At 43.8% G+C, this 22,676-nt stretch overlaps 1 protein-coding gene across 6 annotated transcripts in view; it reads left to right on the plus strand.

Moving 5' to 3' along the window:
* The window catches only part of wdr54 (WD repeat domain 54), a 48,881-nt gene that overhangs the window by 10,171 nt on the left and 16,034 nt on the right, over window positions 1-22,676 (plus strand). For all 6 annotated transcript variants that reach the window (XR_012098566.1, XM_073042005.1, XM_073042003.1 and 3 more), the window contains 3 exons: window positions 3,910-3,972; window positions 5,671-5,737; window positions 7,022-7,075. Coding sequence is in view for 5 of the 6 variants with exons in the window: in XM_073042005.1 (XP_072898106.1) it covers window positions 3,910-3,972; window positions 5,671-5,737; window positions 7,022-7,075 (184 nt within the window). In the remaining variant the exon portion in view is untranslated. The remainder of the gene's footprint in view (window positions 1-3,909; window positions 3,973-5,670; window positions 5,738-7,021; window positions 7,076-22,676) is intronic.

Genomic DNA, 22,676 nt, shown 5'->3' on the forward strand with positions numbered 1-22,676 from the left:
TGGCCAGTTTCCCTCTCATGCCATTGTATTTTCCTTTATTCCAGTGAAAGACCGACACATTGGATTTTATTTTTTCCTCTCAAATTTCAATGTGAACTCTAACATATTGTGATTACTGTTCCCTCAGGGTTCCTTAGCCTTAAGCTCTCTTATCACCTCTGGATCATTGCACAACACCCATTCTAGCACAACCGATACCCTAGTGCATATGTGTCAAACACAAGGCCCGCGGGCCATATCCAGCCCGCGAGATCATTTTAGATAAATCTATTATTTTAATTATTAATGGCCCGGCGATATGAAGCGCTGATAACACACAAACTACAGATCCCATAATGCAGCGCAACAGCTGCCGATAGGCTACCCGGGAACATTCCCGCGTCAAGCGTCTGTTGCTGTATACAACGCTATTCTGAAGTCAAAGCTAACCCCTAACAATGGCGAAGAGAAAAGTGAAGGCATTTCAAGTGAAGCTGCTCTTATGGGAGACACAAATGCACCAGTGCAACTTGCCTCATTTTCCCTGTTGCCAAGTAATGTTGAATCAGGTCGGCGCAATGATGTTCCCAAATGCGCACTTTGCTGATAAACTGAGTGCACTTCGCACTGAGTTCGCACGGTGCTTTGGTGACTTTGAAGCACAAAAAATTAATTTCGAGCTGCTTCGCAACCCATTTGCCGTCGACATGGAAACTGCACCTGTACAGATTCAGATGGAGCTGATAGAGCTGCAGTGTAATGGGACACTAAAGGCAAAGTACGACACTGCAGGGCCCGTACAGTTTATTCACTCCATTCCTGAAGCAATGCCTCAGCTCCGTCTACATGCGGCTCGAACCTTGTGCATGTTTGGTAGCACATATCTGTGTGAGAAGCTTTTCTCAGTGATGAAGATTAACAAAACATCACACAGGAGTCGTCTCACTGATGAACACCTGCAGTCCATCCTGAGAATCTCCACAACACAGAACCTTACACCAAACCTAAACGAACTTATTGCCAAGAAAAGATGCCAAGCATCCAGCTCTGACAAAACGGCATAAGAGCAAAGAAAACTGAGTGTTTTGATTTGTTGTTGTTTTAACTTTTGCTGAAAAGCATAAATTTTATTTATATTTTCAGGGTTTTTTTGCAGCATGCTCATATTTCTAACTTGTATAATACTGACGGGATATTTTTATGGAGAGCAAAATATTTAAGTTATTTAAGGTTTTAGTTTATTTTTTCTGGAATAATATTCCTGTCTGTTTTTATTCATATTTATGTTCAAAAAATGTTTAGTTTTAGTGTGTTCAATAAATGTTTATCCTGTTCGGCCCGTGACCTAAAGTGTGCTTTGAGTTTTAGCCCCATGTGCAATTGAGTTCGACACCTCTGCCCTAGTGGGCTCAACAACAAACTGATCTAAATAGCCATCCCTTAAACAGTCTGCAAGTTCTCTCTCTTAAGCTTCAGCACTGACCTGGTTTTCCCAATTCACTTTCATGTTAAAATCCCCAACGATTATCATGACATTGCCTTTTTGACAAGTGTTTTCGAGTTGGAATCAGAACTGGGTTTATTATCACTGATATGTGTCATGAAATTGTTTTGTGGCATCAGTGCAATATATGAAATATATTTCTTATAATTTATATTATATATTGCACTGCTGCTTTAGTTGTCAATGGTCAAGGCTAGTGACCCTGATGGAGCAGGCTGAGTTTGCAACCCTCCGCAGCATTTTCTAATCCTGTGCAGTGGCCCCTCCTTACCAAATGGTGATGCAACCAGTTAAAATGCTCTCCACGGTACATCTGTCGATATTTGCTAGAGTCTTTGGTAACATACCAAATCTCCTCAAACTCCTAATGAAATTTAGCTGTTGGCATGCCTTCTTTGTAATTGCATCAATGTGTTGAGTCCAGGATACAGTAGATTCTCAGAGATGTTAACACCTAGGAACTTGAAACTGTTCGCCCTTTCCACTCCTGACACCTCAATGAGGAGTGGTGTGTGTTCCCTTGACTTCCCATTCCTGAAGTCCCCAATCAGTTCCTTGGTCTTACTTGATGTTGAGTGTGTTGTTGCAACACCACTCAACTAGCAGATCTACCTCATTCCTGTAAACCTCCCAAGGCTGATCCAATCATGGCCTCAAAGCCAATAACTCCCTCTTTGCCCAATCTCCTTTGTATTTCAAATATTTGTTAGTCTCCATCTTCATTATATTCAGTGCCTTCCCTCCATAGTTCCCTGGGGTAGAGTAGACCAGAGCTTCACAGTTCCTTGAGAGAAGAAATTCCTCGTTGACTCCATCTAAATAGGCAACTCCTTGTCCTGAAATGAGATAAAGCCATCAGCTTTAATTGTGGCATGTGCATCAAAATGTTGTTTGTATCAAATCAGATCAGTGAGGCAGCTCACAAGTGTCACCACACTTCCAGCACTGACATGCTCACAACTCACTATCCCTAACTTGTACATCTTTGAAATGTGGGAGCACCTGGAGGTGATTACGGGTGCTGTAAGGTGTTGTGCTAACAGTGACACTACTGAGTCAGTCTGTACTGTACCGTGGCATTGATCGAGATCCAGCAAGAAAAAGAAACCGCTGCATCTGTCCCATGCAGTCAGAGTCATGGAGAAGTACTGCACAGAAACAGGGCCTTCAGTCCATCTGGTTCATGCCGAAACCATTTAATCTGCCTTACTGTGTAAGACCTACCCTTGTTGGTCCTACTGAAGTCCATATGCTTACTATCCATGTACTTATCCAAACTTCTCTTAAATGTTGAAATCGAACTCTCATGCACCACTTGTGCTGGCAGCTCATTCCACACTCTCACAACTCTCTGAGTGAAGAAGATTCCCCTTGTTCCCCTTAAACTTCTCACCATTTACCCTTAGCCCATGACCCACCCAACCTTAATGGAAAAAGCCTGCCTGCATTTACTCATCTCATACCCCTCATAATTTTATATACCTCTATCAAATTTCCTTTCAATCTTCTGCATTCTAAAGAATACAGTCTGAACCTATTCAATCCTCCTTATGCCTCAGGTCGTCCAGACCTGTCAATATCCGTGTAAATTTTCTCTGCACTCTTTCAACCTTTTTCAACATTACTTACATCTTTCCTGTAGGTAGATGACCAAAACTGCACACAGTACCCCAAATTAGACCTCACCAATGTCTTGTACAAGTTCAACATAACATTGCATCTTCTGTACTCAACGATTTATGAAGGCCAATTGCCAAAAGCTTTCTTTATGACCCTATCTACTTGTGATGTCACTTTCAATGAGTTATGGACCTGTATTCTCAGATCCCTTTGTTCTACTACACTCCTCAGTGCCCTGCCATCAGTGTGTAAGCCCTACATTGGTTGGTCCTACCGAAGTGGAAAACTGCATTTGTTTGCATTAAATTATTTCTGTCATCTTTCAGCCCATTTTTCCAGCTGATCCATATCCCTCTGCAAGCCATGATAGCCTTCCTCACTGTCCACTACATCCCCAATCTTGGTGTCATTTGCAAATTTGCTGATTCAGTTAACCACATTATCATCCAGATCATTGATATAAATGACAAACAACAATGGACCCAGCACTGATTCCTGCACCACTAGTCACAGCCACGCATCAGAGACACAACCATCTATTATCACTCTCTGGCTTCTCCCACAAAACCAATGGCAAATCCAATTATCTTGAATTCTGAGTGCCTGAATTTTTCCTGATCAGCCTCCCATGCGGGACCTTGTCAAATACTTTGTTAAAGTCCATGTAGACAACATCCACTGCCTTGCATTCATCAATTTTCCTGGTAATTTCTGTGCCATTTACCTGTCTCTAAAATTATTTATATCAGAATATAAAAGTTGACAGACATGTTTTTGCTAAATATTTTCTCCCTGATTTTCCGCAGGCATCATGGTGTGTATTACCTTCTCGAATTCTCTTGGTGTTGGCATCACAGAAGGGCATTCAGGTGAGGTGGGCAAGGTGCAGTGAGATAATTGGTGAACATTTTCTTTTGCTTTTTCAGAGGCACTGCTGTCAAATGAAACCCACACGAGCTTATACAACTGGTGTTCCTTCACTGTCAAAGTGTCCCAGAAGTATCACTGCAGCTTTTTTCAACATCACATAATTCACAGCAGCGTCATTTAGATCTGGGGTGGGGGGGGTGTGTGTGTGTGTTTGTATGAAGTGAAGTGTGATCTGCAGAAGGATTGACGTGCAGGAATGTGTCAGTGGGACAGATGTACACAGGAGAGTAATTGAGGAGAGGGTGAGAAAGACCATAAGATATAGGATCAGAATTAGGCCATTCAGCCCACCGAGTCTGCTCCACCATTTCATCATGGCTGATCAGTTTTCCTCTCAGTCCCAATCTCCTGCCTTCTCCCCTTATCCCTTCATGCCTTGACCTCTGCCTTAAATATACATAAAGATTTGGTCTCTACAGCAGCCTGTAGCAAAGAATTCCAGATTCACTACTTTCTGGCTAAAGAAATTCCTCATCTCTATTCTAAAAGAATAGCCATCTATTCTGTGGCTGTGTCCTCTTGTCTTAGAATGTCCCACCAAAGAAAACATCCTCTCCACATCCACTCTGTCAAGACTTGTGATATGAAGGCGAGGACAGAATGTGGTACCCAGCCTCTACTTGGTTTCCAAAAAACCAATGCAATTTTTATTTTGAATAACGTAGAATATAGAATGTAAACCATTACAGCACAGGAACAGGCCCTTTAACCCACAATGTTGTGTGGAACCAATTAAATTAGTAATCAGTTGACCTACTGAACTGCTGGCAAAGGGGAAGAAAGGAATTTGCCTGAACAATATCCATATCCTTCTATTTTCTTCACATTCATGTGTCTATCTAAATGTCTCTTCAGTCTCTACCCCACCCCAGGAAGTGCATTCCAGCCAGCCACCACTGTGTTTTTAAAAAAAAAAAACATGCCCCTCACATCTCCTTTGAAATTACGCCCCTCACCTTAAATGCATGCCCTCTGGTATCAGATGATATCTTTCATGGCCCATTCTAACCAATTTCTACAGGAGCTCCATTGCTCTAACCAGCTGCATCACCTTCTGGTATGGAAATTGCAAGGCATCTGACTCCAAATCCCTACAAAGAATTGTGAGGACTACTGAGAGCATCATCAGGGTTTCTCTTCTACCTATCAGAGATATTTAACAGACACGCTGCATACACAGGGCTCTGAACATTGTCACTGATCTCCCCCCCCCCCCCCCCCCCCCCAATCAGGCAAAAGGTACCGTATCATTAGGCCAAAAGGTGTTGGGATGGGAAACAGCTTCTTCCCCAGGCTGTGAGACTGCTGAACTCTCTACATCACATATGAAGTACCGGTAGCATTATACTGTGTACTTTTTTAACTTGTATCATAAATGGCCCTTATTATTTGTTAATTTATTTCTGGTGGTATTACTTTATGTGTTGTGTGTGAGTTATACATACTGTGCTGTGCACCTTGTTCTGGAGGAATGTTGTTTTGTGGTATACATGTGTATGGTAAACTGAACTTGAATTCTTGAGAGGTAGTTGCAGACACTTTAAGTAAAGTGGTTAATTTAAAAAGAAATTGAATGGAGGGGCCAGAGTCTGTTACTTATTGGAACGATTGTGTTGATGTTGCTCCTGTCCTTCCAGATGTATGAATCAGATGGCTCCATCATGGTCTACTGGCATGCAATGGATACCCCAGAAGCACAAACAGGTAACAGTGTGGGCTGTTCAGAATATATGCCGATGTAGTGACAGGGTTTGTAGAGAACAGCAATGGAACGCTTCTTCATTGTCCCTCTCATCGATCACGAGAGCATCGATATTAAATAAACAGGCAACAGCAGTCTCTGCAGGGGAGGGTGGAACCACCTTCCCTGCCGGACCCTTCCACAGCAACACCCTGTGAGTGGGTGTATGACCTCCTCTGACTGATGTGTGGGGAAGGGCTGTGGAAATAGTTCAGCCTGCAATGACACTCATTTCTAACCTAGACTTATTAGCAGCACAGCAGTGTAGAGGACAATGTAATGTTATTACAGCACCAGCGGCTGGGTTCAATCTCTGCTGCTGTTTGTAAGGAGTTTGTACATTCTCCCAATGACTGTGTGGGTTTCCACTAGGTGCTCCAGTTTCCTCCCACCTTCCAAAAACATACAGATTAGTAGGTTAATTGATTACATGGGTCTAATTAGGCAGCGTGCGTTCATTGGACCAGAAGGGCTTGTTAATGTACTACCTCTAAATAAAAAGAAAGTTTGTTGCTTGATTCTCATTGTGACTGCATTCAGGAAGTCACCCACTCATCTTTGTCAGAAAGCTTGCAATGGGTAAAGATGGGAGCTGAGCACACACTGAGAGCGCCAAAGGCATGGCTATAGTCGCTGGCAGAGTGCCAGTGCTACTTTTGTTTTGGGTAGTGATTGGCTAATTACAACTACTCAAGCCTAGTGGTCATACTTTGGCAATAATTTTCTCTTAAGCTACAAGTCAGAAACAGATATTGCAGATGCTCGAGATCTTGAGCAACACACAAGATGCTGGAGGAATTCAGCAAGTTCAGATTCAGATTAATTGCCTCGTGTATGTACGTATATCCAACTATAAAGAATGCACCATTTATGTTAATAAGCAGCACACCCAAGGGTGAGCTGGGGGCAGCCTGCAAGTGTCACCACACATTCCAGCGGCAACATAGTATGCCCACAATGCTCAGCTGCAGTGTTCAGTCCTGGTGAAGGGTCTTGACCCAAAACATTGACTGTTTATTCCCCTCCATAGAACTTGCTGAATTCCTCCAGCATTTTGTGTTTGTTACTCTTGAACTGCAAACTTTCTTCCACCTTTCAAATTGTCCATGTTCTCATTCAGCAGATGAGGGCAGTTCTGTTGTAGGGGTTGGAATGGGATGCGTTTTGCATTCGCTGTGTTTACGAGGAGACAAGAGACAATGTCCTCTGTTCTAATGGCAAATTCCTTTCTTCCCCAATATCAACAGATGCTGTTTTTGCCCGGGGTATTGCAGCAACGAGGAGTAACTACATCTGTGTAGGTATGTACTGCTCTCAACATTACACAGAACGTTCAGCCTGTCCTGTTCATGCTAATCCTTATATTCACTCTTTCTTCACCCACCCATCCACCTGTTCCTTTTGGTGACTTTATTGTCACTTAACTATTTACTTGTATATAACATATATAAGCATATAATGTATACATAAATGAGACAGTTTCTCCAAAACAATGTATAAAGCACAGTATCTCTGTTCAGATACTGTCTCTAATAATGCATTTCATTGTTGTCCTACCTCTGTCATCTGAAATTATTCCCTGCCCTAAGTCCTTTATTAGAGGGAAATGGCCCAGCCGTGATGAAATGGCCGACAGACTCAATGGGCCAAATGGCCTAATTCTGCTCCCATGTCTTACAATCTTTGTCTTTTATTTTTCTCTTTCTGTTTCTATAGAAGATAATAAACTATGATGGAGTGGTGGAGCAGAGTTGATGGACCAAATGGCCTAATTCTGCCTATGTCTTATGTTCTGATTGTCGTAACAGTTTTTCTAATGTATTGTAGCAACGGCACTAGAATAAATTTTTGACAAGGGTTCCTGTCTCTGTTTATACGCAAGTTGCATTATTGTCGTATATATAGAGGTACAGGGAAAAACATTTTATTCTGTATGTCATCCAGATCATTTCATCACATCCATACATCAAGGTAGCACAAGGGAAAAACAATAACAGAATGCAGAATAAAGTGGTACATTTACAGAGAAAGTGCAGTTCAGGCAAGCAATAAGGTGCAAGGTATATTGTGAAGTCAGAAGTCTACCTTAGACTGGAGGACTGTCAGCCTTATAAGAAGCTCTCCTTGAGGCTGGTGGAACATGTCTTTCAACTATGGAAGTGTGGGGGTTTGGGAAAGAAGAGAGAATGTCTGGGGTGGGTTGTGTTTGATTTTTTTGGCTGTTTTACTGAGGTAGCAAGAAGTTTAGGAGTCCATGGAGGGGAAGCTGGTTTCTGTGATGTTTTAAGCTATGTCATTAGCTTCTACAGTTTCTTGCCGTCCTGGGCAAAGGGGTTTCTGTACTAAGCCGTTATGCAGTCCATGGAGGGGAGGCTGGTTTCTGTGATGTGCTGAGCCGCGTCTATAACCCTCTGCAGTTCTAGGCAAAGCAGTTTCTGTACCAAGCCAAGAGGATGAAAGCGTAGAAGGTTGAGGGGGGACTTGATATAGGTATTTAAAATTATGAGGAGGATAGATAGAGTTGACGTGGATAGGCTTTTTCCATTGAGAGTAGGGGAGATTCAAACAAGAGGACATGAGTTGAGAGTTAGGGGGCAAAAGTTTAGGGGTAACACGAGGAGGAATTTCTTTACTCAGAGAGTGGTAGCTGTGTGGAACGAGCTTCTAGTAGAAGTGGTAGAGGCAGGTTCGATATTGTCATTTAAAGTAAAATTGGATATGTATATGGACAGGAAAGGAATGGAGGGTTATAGGCTGAGTGCAGGTCGGTGGGACTAGGTGAGAGTAAGCGTTCGGCATGGACTAGAAGGCTAGATGGCCTGTTTCCGTGCTGTAATTGTTATATGGTTATATTGGATATTGAGGCATTGATGAGCTTTCTAGGCATGCTGTCTATGTGGTCAGATCAGGACAGGCTATTGGTGCTGCTAAACACAAAAAAATTCTGCAGATCCTAGAAATCCAAAGCAAAACACACACAAAATGATGGAGGAAGTCAGTAGGCCAGGCAGCATCTATGTAAATGAAGAAACAGTTGATGTTTTGGGCTGCAACCCTTCTTCAGGACGGTGATTACTCCTAGGAATTTATAACTTTCAATCCTCTATAGAACTGAGCACCGGGAGAATGTGCACTACTAACCACCCCCCCTCCCCTTTCTGAAGTAATTGACTTTTGTTTGCTGACATTGATTAAGGTTTTAATGACACCTTGTTACTAAGCTCTCAATCTCTTATATGTACTCCAACTCATTCCCACTACAGTGATATCATCTGCAAACTTATAGCAGAACCTGGCCTCCCAGTCATGCAAAATGCTGGTGGAACGCAGCAGGCCAGGCAGCATCTACAGGGAGAAGCACTGTTGACGTTTCAGGCCGAGACCCAAGGATCTCGGCCTGAAACGTCGACAGTGCTTCTCCCTATAGATGCTGCCTGGCCTGCTGCGTTCCACCAGCATTTTGTGTGTGTTGCTTGAATTTCCAGCATCTACAGATTTCCTCGTGTTTGCTCACAGTCGTGAGTGTGTAGGGAGAGAGTGGGGGCTGCGGAAACAACCTTGTGGAGTGCCAATGTTGAGGATAACTGTGCTGGAGGTGCTGCTGCTTATCCTTGCTGATGTCGGTCTGTTAGTCGAAAAGTCAAGGATCCAGTTGCAAAGAGAGGTGTAATCTGTTCTGGACAGACTTGACGGTACTTTGCCCTCTGTTGGTCTATTCTTTTATTTATTCATTTTATTTAGAAATACAGCACAGTAACAGACACTTGCAGCCCAACTAGCCTGTGGCGCCCAGTTACACAATGTGACTAATTACCCTACTAACCCATACATCTTTGGAAGGTGCGAGGAAACCAGAGCACCCAGAGGAATGGCACACAGAGAAGGTTCAAACTCCATACACAGAACAGCAGGAATTGAACCGGAGTTGATGGTTCTGCAGTAGTGTTACACTAACTGTTACGCTACTGTGCAAACTCAATTCTTATAAAGCTAATCTGGGGAACCAGACTCATCCGTGGCAATCTCCATCATGACAAAGCCATGCTGACTATTCCTAATCATATTATACCTCTCCAAATGTTCATAAATCCTGCCTCTCAGGATCTTCTCCACCAGCTTACCAACCACTGAAGTAAGACTCACTGGTCTATAATTTCCTGGTCTATCTGTACTCTCTTTCTTAAATAAAGGAACAACATTCTCAACCCTCCAATCCTTTGGAACCTCTCCCGTCCCTATTGATGATGCAAAGATCATTGCCAGAGGCTCAGCAATCTCCTCCCTCGCCTCTCACAGTAGCCTGGGGTATATCTCATCCGGCCCCGGTGACTTATCCAACTGATGCTTTCCAAAAACTCCAGCACATCCTCTTTCTTAATATCTACATGCTCAAGTTTTTCAATCTGCTGCAAGTCGTCACTATTATTACCAAGAGCCTTTTCCATAGTGAATACTGAAGTAAAGTATTCATTAAGTACCTCTACTATTTCCTCCGGTTCCATACACACTTTCCCACTGTCATATTTGATAGGTCCTATTCTTTCACGTCTTATCCTCCTGCTCTTCACATACATGTAGAATGCCTTGGGGTTTTCCTGCCCGCCAAGGCCCTCTCATGGCCCCTTTTGGCTCTCCTAATTTCCTTCTTAAGCTCCTTCCTGTTAGCCTTATAATCTACTAGATCTCTAACATTACCTAGCTCTCTGAACCTTTTGTAAGCTTTTCTTTTCTTGACCATATTTATTACTGACTTTGTACACCATGGTTCCTGCACCCTACTATAACTTCCCTGTCTCATTGGAACGTACCTATGCAGAACTTCACACAAATATTCCCTGAATATTTGCCACATTTCTTCCATATTTTTCCTTGAGAACATCTGTTTCCAATTTAAACTTCCAATTTCCTGCCTGATAGCCTCATAATTCCCCTTACTCCAATTCAATGCTTTTCTATCTTGTCTGTTCCTATCTCTCTCCAATGCTATGTGGTAAAGGAGATAGAATTATGATCACTTTCTCCAAAATGCTCTCCCACTGAGAGATCTGACACCTGACCAGGTTCATTTCCCAATACCAAATCAAGTATGGTCTCTCCTCTTGCAGGCTTATCTACATATTGTGTCAAGAAACCTTCCTGAACACACCTAACAAACACCACCCCATCTAAACCCCTTGCTCTAGGGAGATGCCAATTACAATCTCCCATCACAACAACTCTGTTATTAGATAGATAGATAGATACTTTATTCATCCCCATGGGGAAATTCAACATTTTTTCCAATGTCCCATACACTTATTGTAGCTTATTATTATTACGTCTTTCCAGGATCTGTTTCCCTATCTGCTCCTTGATATCCCTGTTACTATTGGGCAGCCTGTAAAAAAACACCCAGTAAAGTTATTGACCCCTTCCTGTTCCTAATCTCCACCCACAGAGACTCCATAGACAATCCCTCCATGACGTTCACCTTTACTGCATTGGTGACACTATCGCTGATCAACAGTGCCATGCCCCCACCTCTTGCCTCCTTCCCCGTCCTTTCTGAAACATCTAAAGCCTGGCACTTGAAGTAACCATTCCTGTCCCTGAGCCATCCAAGTCTCTGTAATGGCCACCACATCATATCTCCAAGTACTGATCCACGCTCTAAGCTCATCCGCTTTGTTCACAACACTCCTTGCGTTAATATAGACACATTTCAAACCTTCGGTCTGAGCGTGTCCCTTCTCTATCACCTGCCTATCCTCCCTTACACACTGTCTCCTATCTTTCTCTATTTGAAAGCCAGATGCCTCTTCCCCAGTCTCTTCAGTTTGGCACCTGGGAACATTTCTATCACACACAAACCTTTGATTTCTGTCCACACCATCAGTCCTCACATGACCTTTATCCTCCTCCACCTCACTATCTGCTCTAACACTCTGGTTCCCCTCCCCCTGCAAATCTAGTTTAAAGCCCCCGGAGCAGCACTAGCAAACCTTCCCGCAAGGATGTTAGTCCCCCGCCAGTCGAGGTGCAACCCATTCCATCGAAACAGGTCCCAACTTCCCTGGAACAAAGCCCAATTGTCCAGAAACATGAAGTCCTCCCTCCTGCACCTTCTCCTTAGTCACATATTTATCTGCATTATCTTCCTATTTCTAGCCTCACTATGACATGGCACAGGGAGCAACCCTGAGATTGCAACCCTGGAGGTCCTGTCCTTCAACTTTGCACCCAACTCCCTAAACTCTCTTTGCCGGACCTCCTCCTCCTTCCTATCCATATCATTGGTCCCTACATGGACCACAACATCTGGCAGCTCACCCTCCGTCCTGAGAATACCGAGAACTCGATCCAAGATAGAGCGGACTCTGGCGCCAGGAAGGTGTCAAGATACCCCAGGGAATTATAGACCAGTGTGTCTTACTTCAGTGGTGGGCAAGTTGTTGAAGTTCCTGAAAGGCGGGATTTCTGAGCGTTTGGATAGACATAATCTGATTAGGGATAGTCAACAGGGCTTTGTCAAGGGCAGGTGATGCCTTACAAGCCTGATTGGATTCTTTGAGAATGTAACAAAACACATTGATGGAGGTAGAGCAGTGAATGTAGTGTATATGGATTTCAGTAAGGCATTTGATAAGGTTCCCAATGCAAGGCTTATTCAGAAAGTAATGAGGCATGGGATCCAAGGAGACCTTACTTTGTGGATCCAGAACTGGCGAGCAAGAGATGAGCAGCTGCAGCAGGCAAACCTTCCATTGTCTTCTTGTTCTGTTGTACTGTTGTGGTCACCGATTATGACCTCTCCGTTCCAAGCCAGATCGTTCTTCAGTGGTGGGCTCGGCACCCAGGCGAGGGTGGACACACACACAAACCCTCACCGGCCTGGTTTCACACACTGTGAGCCTCTGACCGATTCCTCGAATCGATCCTCCAAGCCCCCACCTTCCTGTGGGACACTCTTTCAGTGTCCAGTGGCGTGTCTGCCTGTATCTCATCAGACTCATCTTTTATCTCCCCTGCCGGGGTACCAGCCATCCATCAACTGACCATGTCCATCAAACTGGGCCACTCCCTGCTGTCTCAGCAGGCACCTGGCATCACTCTGCTGTGTCAGCAGGCACCTGGCATCACTCTGCTGTGTCAGCAAGGATTCACACAAGCAGGCAGAGTCCTTGGAAGTAAAGTCAACAATCAGCGAAGAAGCCATAATTTTAAATCCTTGTGTCTCTCTCATTATCAGCATGTGTAGCATGGTGCCTCTCCCCCTCTTTATCTCTCTCTCTCGTTAGCAGCATAGCTCAGGGGGGGGTCAACTCTGGACCCCATCTCCCCATGGTTTTCTCATCACACATAACAACACAAAAATTAGGGGTGTTGTGGATAGTCTGTAGGGTTGTCAGAGATTACAATGGGACATCGATAGGATGTAGAATTAGGCTGAGAAGTGGCAGATGGAGTTCAACTCAGATAAGTGTGAAGTGGTTCATTTTGTTCGGTCAAATTTGAAGACATAATATAGTGTTAATGGTAAGACTCTTGACAGTGTGAGGGATCAGCTAGATCTTGGGTCCAAGTCCACAGAACACTCAAATCTGCTGGGCAGGTTGACAGTGTTGTTAAGAAGGCGTATGGTGTGTTGGCCTTCATCAGCTGTGGGATTGAGTTCAAGAGCCATGAGATAATGTTACAAATATGTAAGACCTTAAGCCCCGCTCGGGAGTACTGTGTTCAGTTTTGGTCACCACATTAGAGGAAGGATGTGGATACTATCAAGAGAATGCAGAGGAGATTTACAAGGATGTTGCCTGGATTGGAGAGAATGCCTTCTGAGAATAGGTTGAGTGAATTTGGCCTTTTCTCCCTTGGGGCAATGGAGCATGAGAGGTGACCTGTATAAGGTGATGAGAGGCATTGATCGTGTGGGTAGTCAGAGGCTTTTTCCCAGGGCTGAAATGGCTAACTTGAGAGGGCATAGTTGTAAGGTGCTTGGAAGTAGGTAAAAGGGGATGTCAGAGGTAAGTTTTTCACACAGAGAGTGGTGGATACGTGGAATGTACTGCCAGTGATGGTGGTAGAGGCGGATACAATAGGGTCTTTTAAGAGACTTGTTGATAGGTACTTGGAGCTTAAAAATAGCAGAGGGCTATGTGGTAGGGAAATTCTAGGCAGTTTCCAGAGTACATGCCCGGCACAACATTGTAGATTTCTATGTCTCTATATTTTTTATTTTTAATGTCGCTTTTTCTGAGGCATCACTCCTTGAAGATGGGAGGCAGACAGATGGGTCACGGTTAGGAGGGGTAAGGAGAAGAGTCAGGTATTACAGAGTACCCCAGTGGCTGTACCCCTTGACAATTAGTACTTCTATTTGAGTATTGTTGGGGGGGACAGCCTACCTGGGGGAACTAACAGTGGCTATGCATCCGGCACAGAGTCCGGCCCTGTGGCTCAGAAGGGTAGGGAAAAGAAGAGGAAAGCAGTAGTAATAGGGGACTCGATGGTTAGGGGGTCAGATACGCAATTCTGTGGACACGATCAGGAGACCCAGATGGTAGTTTGCCTCCCAGGTGCCAGGGTCCAGGATGTTTCTGATCGCATCCAAGATATCCTGAAGTGGGAGGGTGAGGAGCCAGAGGTCGTGGTACATATAGGTACCAATGACATAGGTAGGAAAAGGGAAGAGGTCCTGAAAGGAGAATATAGGGAGTAAGGAAGGAAGTTGAGAAGAAGGACTGCAAAGGTAGTAATCTCAGGATTACTGCCTGTGCCACGCGACAGTGAGAGTAGGAATGGAATGAGGTGGAGGATAAATGTGTGGCTGAGGGATTGGAGCAGGGGGCAGGGATTCAAGTTTCTGGATCATTGGGACCTCTTTTGGGGCAGGTGTGACCTGTACAAAACGGACGGGTTACACTTGAATCAGAGGGGGACCAATATCCTGGCAGGGGGAATTTCTTTACTCAGAGAGTGGTAGCTGTGTGGAACGAGCTTCCAGTAGAAGTGGTAGAGGCAGGTTCGGTATTATCATTTAAAGTAAAATTGGATAGGTATATGGACAGGAAAGGAATGGAGGGTTATGGGCTGAGTGCGGGTCAGTGGGACTAGGTGAGAGTAAGCATTTGGCATGGACTAGCAGGGCCGAGATGGCCTGTTTCCGTGCTGTAATTGTTATATGGTTATATGATTCTGTACCCTCAAAATTTCAGAAATATTTCAAATGTCATTAGAAATGGGGATGGTGCCAGAGGATTGGTGTATTGCTCATGTGGTTCCATCGTTTAAAAAGGGTTCTAGGAGTACACCTAGCAATTATAGGCCTGTCAGTTTGACGTCAGTAGTGGGTAAATTAATGGAAATTATTCTTAGAGATGGTTTATATAATTATCTGGATAGACAGGGTCTGATTAGGAGCAGTCAATATAGATTTGTGCATGGAAGGGCATGTTTGACAAATCTTATTGAATTTTTTGAAGAGGTTACTGGGAAAGTTGACGAGGGTAAAGCAGTGGATGTTGTCTATATGGACTTCAGTAAGGCCTTTGACAAGGTTCCACACAAAAGGTTCAATCATAAGGTATTAATATTGAAGTAGTGAAATGGATTCAACAGTGGCTGGATGGGAGATGCCAGAGAGTAGTGGTGGATAACTGTTTGTCAGGTTGGAGGCCGGTGACTAGTGGTGTGCCTCAGGGATCTGTACTGGGTCCAATGTTGTTTGTCATATACATTAATGATCTGGATGATGGGGTGGTAAATTGGATTAGTAAGTATGCAGATGATACTAAGACAGGTGGCGTTGTGGATAATGAGATAGGTTTTCAAAGCTTGCAGAGAGAATTAGGCCAGTTAGAAGAGTGGGCTGAACAATGGCAGATGGAGTTTAATGCTGATAAGTGTGAGGTGCTACATTTTGATAGGAATAATCCAAATGGGACATACATGGTAAATGGTAGGGCATTGAAGAATGCAATAGAACAGAGTGATCTAGGCATAATGGTGCATAGTTTCATGAAGGTAGAATCTCATGTGGATAGGGTGGTGAAGAAAGCTTTTGGTATGCTGGCCTTTATAAATCAGAGCATTGAGTATAGGAGTTGGAATGTAATGTTAAATTTTAATTCCATGTCACATTCCCATTCTGATATGTCTAGCCATGGCCTCCTCTACTGTCAAGATGAAACCACACTCAGGTTGGTGGAACAACACCTTATATTCCGGCTGGGTAGCTCCAACATGGCATGAACATTGATTTCTCTAACTTCTGTTAATGCCCCCTCCCCTTCTTATCCCATCCTTTCCTTCCTTCCTTTATTTGTTTGTTTGTTTATTATTTTTCCATTTTTTTTCTTTTCTCTTTTTCTCTCTCTGTCCCTCTCACAATCACTCCTTGCCTGCTCTCCATCTCACTCTGGTGCTCCCCTCCCCTTTCTTTCTCCCTAGGCCTCCCGTCCCATGATCGTTTTTCTTCTCCAGCTGTGTTTCCCTTTTGCCAATCAACTTTCCAGCTCTTAGCTTCATCCCTCCCCTCCTGTCTTCTCCTATCATTTCAGATCTCCCCCTCCCACATTCAATCTCTTCTTTCAGTTAGTCCTGACAAAGGGTCTCAGCCCGAAATATCAACTGTACTTCTTCCTATAGATGCTGCCTGGCCTGCTGTGTTCCACTAGCATTTTGTGTGTGTTGCTTGAATATTTAGGGACCAGGTTAGATCCTCAGAGATCTTGACACCCAGGAGCTTGAAATTGCTGTATCTCCACCTGATCCCTCTTGAGGATTGGTTGTGTTCCAATGTCTTGCCCTTCCTAAAGTACACAATCATCTCTTTTGTCTTACTGACATTAAGTGCGATATTCTTGCTGCAGCAACACTCAGTTAACTAGTATATCTTACTCCTGTATACCCACTTATTACCATCTGAAATTGTACCAACAATAGTTGTGTGTGGCCTCCATCGGTTGTGGTCGACCATGGGTACTGCGCCTCTGGTAGTCACTGGGAGTGGCTTCTCCAGGGCGCAAGCCAGGGCAGAGTTGATAATGGAGATCTGTCTGTTGCCCACGCAGTGAGAGCCCCCTCTCCATGCTGATGACAGGTCCAAAGGAACGACGGAAGTCGATACAGTTTGGTGCCAGCAGCATAGCAGGAGTTGCCGTGCCGGTGCTGGGTACAGCTGTCAGCCGCCTTCGGGACCCCGACTCCGGGTTTTTCCTCGGGGTTTACTCCCAAAGCCTTTCCGCCTTTCCCATGAGCGGGTATAGCCGCAAGGCAGTGGAGGTTTGAAATCGGAGTTTTCCCTCTCCTAGATGAGCTACCATCCGTGGTTAACGAACCCCATCTGCCCGGAGCAACTGGTTTTAAGGCACCAGTGGCCCACCTTTGCCCCTTCTCCTGTCAGTGAGAACAGTTCCGCCGGGCATATGCCACACGTGAAGGCCAGGAGTTGGACCGGGTTGTCAGAGACTGTTTGAGACGCATGCCATGCAGAGCATTTGTTTAGCAGTGGGGGCCCGTCCCCACTACCACCCTTCGGCTATGACTACCCTTGGACAATAGTTGTATTATCAGTAAATTTATAGATGGTATTTGAGCTATACCTAGCCATACACTCATGGGTATAGAGAGAGTAGAGCAGTGGGCTAAGCACACACCCTCATCATAATAGTGTGTCAGTGTTGATTGCCAGCAAGGAGGAGATATAATCAGAAATCTGCACAGATTGTGGTTTTCCGGTTAGGAAGTCAAGGATCCAGTTGCAGAGTGAGTTACAGAGGCCCAGGTTCTGTAGCTTATCAATCAGGACTATGGGAATTCTAGTTCTTTTGAAAGGAATGCTAACATTACATTTGCCTTCTTTGCTATTGACAGAATCTGCAAGTTAATCCTCAGGGAATCCTGCACAAGGACCCCCATGTCCCTTTGCACCTCTGATGTTTGAATTTTCTCCCCATTTAGAAAATAGTCTATCCCTTTATTTCCTCTACCAAAGTGCATTACCATGCATTTCCCTGCATTATATTCCATCTACCATTTCTTTGACCTTTCTCCCAATTGATCTAAGTTTTTCTGCTAACTCTCTGCTTCCTCAACACTACTGCCCCGCCACCTATCTTTGTATTGTCCGTAAACTTGACCACAAAAATATCAATTCCATCATCCAAATTATTCACATATGATGTGAAGAGAAGCAGTCCCCACTCTGACCCTGCAAAACACCATTAGTCACTGATAGCCAAACAGAAAAGGCTCCCTTTATTTCCATTCTTTGTCTTCCGCCAGTCAGCCAATCTTCTATCTTTACTGTAATACAATGGGTTCTTATCTTGTTAAGCAGCTTCGTGCGGGGCACTTTGTCAAAGGCCTTTTCAAAATCCATGTAAGTAACATAACCTGACTCTTTCTCTATCTTGTTTCCTCAAAAACTTCCAACAAATTTATGAGGCAAGTTTTCTCTTTAAGGAAACCATGCTGACTTTGGCCTGTTTTATCATGCACCTACGAGTACCCCGAAACCTCATTCTTAATAATGGACTCCAAAATCTTCCCAACCATTGAAGTCAGGCTAACTGACCTATAGTTTCCTTATTTCTGTCTTCTTCCTTTCTTGAAGAGTGCCAGAATCTAGTGATTCTTGAAAGATGATTACTAATGCCTCCACAATCTTTACAGCTATTTTTTTTTAGAACCCTGGAGTGTAGTCCATCTGGTCCAAGTGATTTATCCACCTTCAGACCTTTCGGCTTCCCAAGCACCTTCTTATTAGTAGCAACAACACTTACTTCTGCTCCATGACACACTCGAATTTTGGCACACTACTAGTGTCTTCCATAGTGAAGACTGATGTAAAATATTTTAACGAGTTCCTCCAGCATTTCTTTTTCCTCCATTATTGCCTCTCCAGCATAATTTTCTACCGATCCAATATCCTCTCTCACTTCTCTTTTACTCTTTATGTATTTGAAAAAACTTTTGGTATCCTCATCTGTTCCCAGGAAATACCATTTCAGACACTTCCCTCCCCTTTCTTGATCGCTCTGTCTCCATCTCTGGAGATATACTATCCACCAATACCTTAAGTTAAGAGCCCAAGATACTCGCATGGTTGGAGCATTGGCTGATTGGCAGGAGGCGAAGTGTGGGAATAAAAGGAGCCTTTACTGGTTTGCTCTTGGTGATTAGTGATTTCCCACAGGTGTCTGTGTTGGGACTGTCTCTTTTTACATAATGTGTTAATGATTTGGGTGAAGGAATTGATGGCTTTGTGGCCAAGTTTGCAGATGATATGAAGATGAGTGGACGGGCAGCTAGTTTTAAGGAAGCAGAGGTGCTACAGAGGGACTTTTGACAGATTAGGAGAATAGGCAAAGAAGTGGCAGATGGAGTAGAGTGTTGGGAAGTGTATGGCCATGCACCTTGGAAGAAGAAATAGAAGCATAGACTATTTTCTGAATGGAAAGAAAATTGAAAAAATGAAGGTGCTAAAGGACTTGGGAGTTCTCATGCAGGATTCCCAAAAGGTTAATTTGCAGATTGAGACGGTGGAGAGAAAGGTAAATATAATGTTAGCATTCATTTCGAGAGGACTAGAACATAAAAGCAAGGAAGTAATGTTCAGGCAATGTAAGGAGTTTTGTGAACAGTTCAGGGTCCCTTATCTAAGAAAAGGTGTTCTGACATTGGAGAGAGATCAAAGATGATTCACAAAAATGATTCCGGGATTGAAAGCCTTATCATATGAGAAGGGTTTGATGGCCCTAGACCCATCTTTACTGGAATTCAGAAGAATAATGGCGATCTCTTTGAAAACTATCAAATGTTGAAAGGCCCCAATAGAATTGATCTAGATATGATGTTTCCTATGGTGGGGGAGTCTTAAGACCAGAGGACACAGCTTCAGAATAGTGAGGGATCCATTTAGAACAGAGATCAGCAATTTCTTTTGCTTAGAGAGTGGTAAGTTTGTAGAATTTGCTGCCACAGGTCATTGTGGAGGCCAAGTCATTGGTACTGTTCTTGCTGGTGCCATCAAGTAGAAGGTGCAAGAGCCTCGGGATTCACAACACCAGGTACAAGAAGAGTTACTAACCCACAACAATCAGGCTCTCGAACAAAGGGGATAACTGTCAGGAGAGGGAAGGGGGAATGTCAGATAGTGGAGAGCACCCTTGTGGCCATTCCCCTCAACAGTAAGTACTCCATTTTGAGTACTGTTGGAGGGGATGCCCTACCTGGGGGAAGCGCAAGTGGCTGTGCCTCTGCTGCTGAGTCTGGCCCTGTAGCTCAGAAGGGTGGGAACTGAAGAGGATGACAACAGTAATAGAGGACTCTATAGTCAGGGACAGGTAGGCAATTCTACGGGCATGAAAAGGAAACACAGATGGTAGTTTGCTTCCCGGGTGCCAGGTTCTGCGAGGTTTCTGAACGCATGAATGATATCCTGAACAGGGAGGGTGAGCAGCCAGAAGTCGTCATACATATTGATACCAATGACATGGGTAGAAAAGGGAGGAGGTCCTGAAAAAAAGAGTACAGGGAGTTAGGAAGTAAGCTGAGAAACAGGACGTCAAGAATAGTAATCTTGGGATTGTGGCTTGTGCCATGTTACAGTGAGGTGGCAGATAAATATGTGGGTGAAAGATTGGAACAGAGGGCAGGGTTTCAGATTTCTGGATAATTGGGGCAGATGAGACCTGTACAACAGGGACGGGTTGCACTTGAATCTGAGGGGGGACCAATATTCTTATGGGAAAATTTACTAGAACTGTTGGGAATGATTTAAACTAATATGGCGAGGGGATGGGAACCAGTATGAACCAACAGCTTAACAAGTAGATGGTAGATGTAACATGAATGTAAGAAAGGCTAAGCCGATGATTGAGTATAACTGTAGAGAGAGCAAAGAGTTAATTTGAATCACAGAGGCAAAATTCAAAAGGGTGAAGAACTGCAGGACTGAAGCCATGGTATTTAAATGTGCATAGCATTCGGAATAAGGTGGACGAACTGGTGATGCAGTTAGAGATTGGTCAGAATGAAGTTGTGGGCATCACTGAGTCATGGCTGAAAGAAAGCCATAATTGGGAGCTTGATATCAAAGGATATACTTTGTATCGCAAGGCATAGGTGGTGCTGTGGTTCTGTTGGTAAGAGATGGAATTACATCTTTAGAAAGAGGTGACATAGGGTCAGAGAATGCTGAACCTTTGTGGGTGGAATTAAGAAACTGCAAGGGTGAAAAAAACATTTTGGGAATCATATATAGGCCTCCAAATAGTACACAAGATGTGAGGTTGAGATTGCAAAGGGATCTGGAAAAGGTTTGTAAAAAGAGTAATGGCACAATTACAAAAGGGGACTTCAATATGCAAGGGGATTGGTAAAATCAGGTTGGTGTTGGATCACAAGAGAGGGAATTTGTTGAATGCCTACAAGTTGTCTTTAGAGCAGTTTGTGCTTGAACAAATTCAAGGAAAGGCCATCTTACATTAGGTGTTGTGTAATAACCCAGGACTTATTAGGGAGCCCTTCGGAGGCAGTGATCAAAGCATGATTGAATTCTTACTGCAATTCGAGAGGGAGAAGCATAAGTCACATGTATTAGTATTGCAATGGAATAAAGGGAATAACAGAGGCATGAGAGAGGAGCTTGCCCCGTTGGATTGGAGGAGGATACTGGTAGGGATGACGGCAGAGCAGAGATGGCTGAAGTTTCTGGGAATAGTTCACAGGGTGTAGGATAGATATGTCCCACAGAGGAAGAAGTTCTCAAATGGCAGGAGTAAGCAACCTTGGCTACAAAGCAAGTTAAGGACTGCATAAAAGCCAAGGAAAGGGCATATAAGGTAGAAAAAGTGAGTGGGAAGTTGGATGATTGGGAATCTTTTAAAATCCAACAAAAGGCAACTAAAAAAACTATAAGAAGAGAAAAGATTAAATATGAGGGCAAACTAGCCAATAATATAACAGGATACCAAAAGCTTTTTCAGTTATATAAAGAGTAAAAGAGGTGAGAGTTGATATTGGGCTGCTGCAAAATGATGCTGGTGCTGTAGTAATGAGGGACAAAGAAATGGCACATGAACTTAATGGGTACTTTGCATGTCTTCACTGTGGAAGTCACCAGCAGTGTGCCAGAAGTCCGAGAGTGCCAGGGAGCAGGAGAGGGAGCCATTGTTGGTTACAAAGGAAAAAGAGCCAGGCAAATTGAAAGATTTTAGGTGGATAAGTCACTGGATGAGATGGACTACATCCCAGAGTCCTGAGAGAATTTATTGAAGAGGTAACGGATGCATTGGTCATGATCTTTCAAGAACACACTTGTTTCTGGCATGGTCCTAGCAGACTAGAAGATTGCAAATGTCACTCTGTTCTTTAAGAAGGGGGGAAGGCAAAAGAAAGGAAATATAGGCCAGTTAGCCTAACCTCAGTGATTGGGAAAGTGTTGGAGTCTATTATTAAGGATGAGGTTTTGAGGGACTTGGAAACAAATTATAAAATAAGGCAAAGTCAGCATGGTTTATGTAAAAAGAAATCTTGCCTGACAAATCTGTCAGAGTTCATCGTGGAAGTTACAAGCAGGGTGGACAAAGGAGAAGCAGTGGATGCCATTTACTTGGATTTTTAGAAGGCATTTCATAAGGTGCCACACAGGAGGCTGCTTAAAATAAAATCCTATGGTGTTACAGGAAAGATACTGGCATGGATAGAGGGATAGCTGACAGGCAGGAGAGAGTGAGTGGGAATAAAGGGGTCCTTTTCTGTTTTGCTGCCATTGACTAGTGGTGTTCCTCAGGAGTCAGTATTGGGACCACTACTTTTCATACTGTTTACCAGTGATTTGGATAATAGAATTGGTGACTTTGTGGAAAAGTTTGTGGATGTTACAAAAATAGGTGGAGGGGGAGAGAGTGCTGAGGA

This window comes from Hemitrygon akajei, chromosome 4 (assembly GCF_048418815.1).
Source record: "Hemitrygon akajei chromosome 4, sHemAka1.3, whole genome shotgun sequence".
NCBI classification, from domain to species: Eukaryota; Metazoa; Chordata; class Chondrichthyes; order Myliobatiformes; family Dasyatidae; genus Hemitrygon; species Hemitrygon akajei.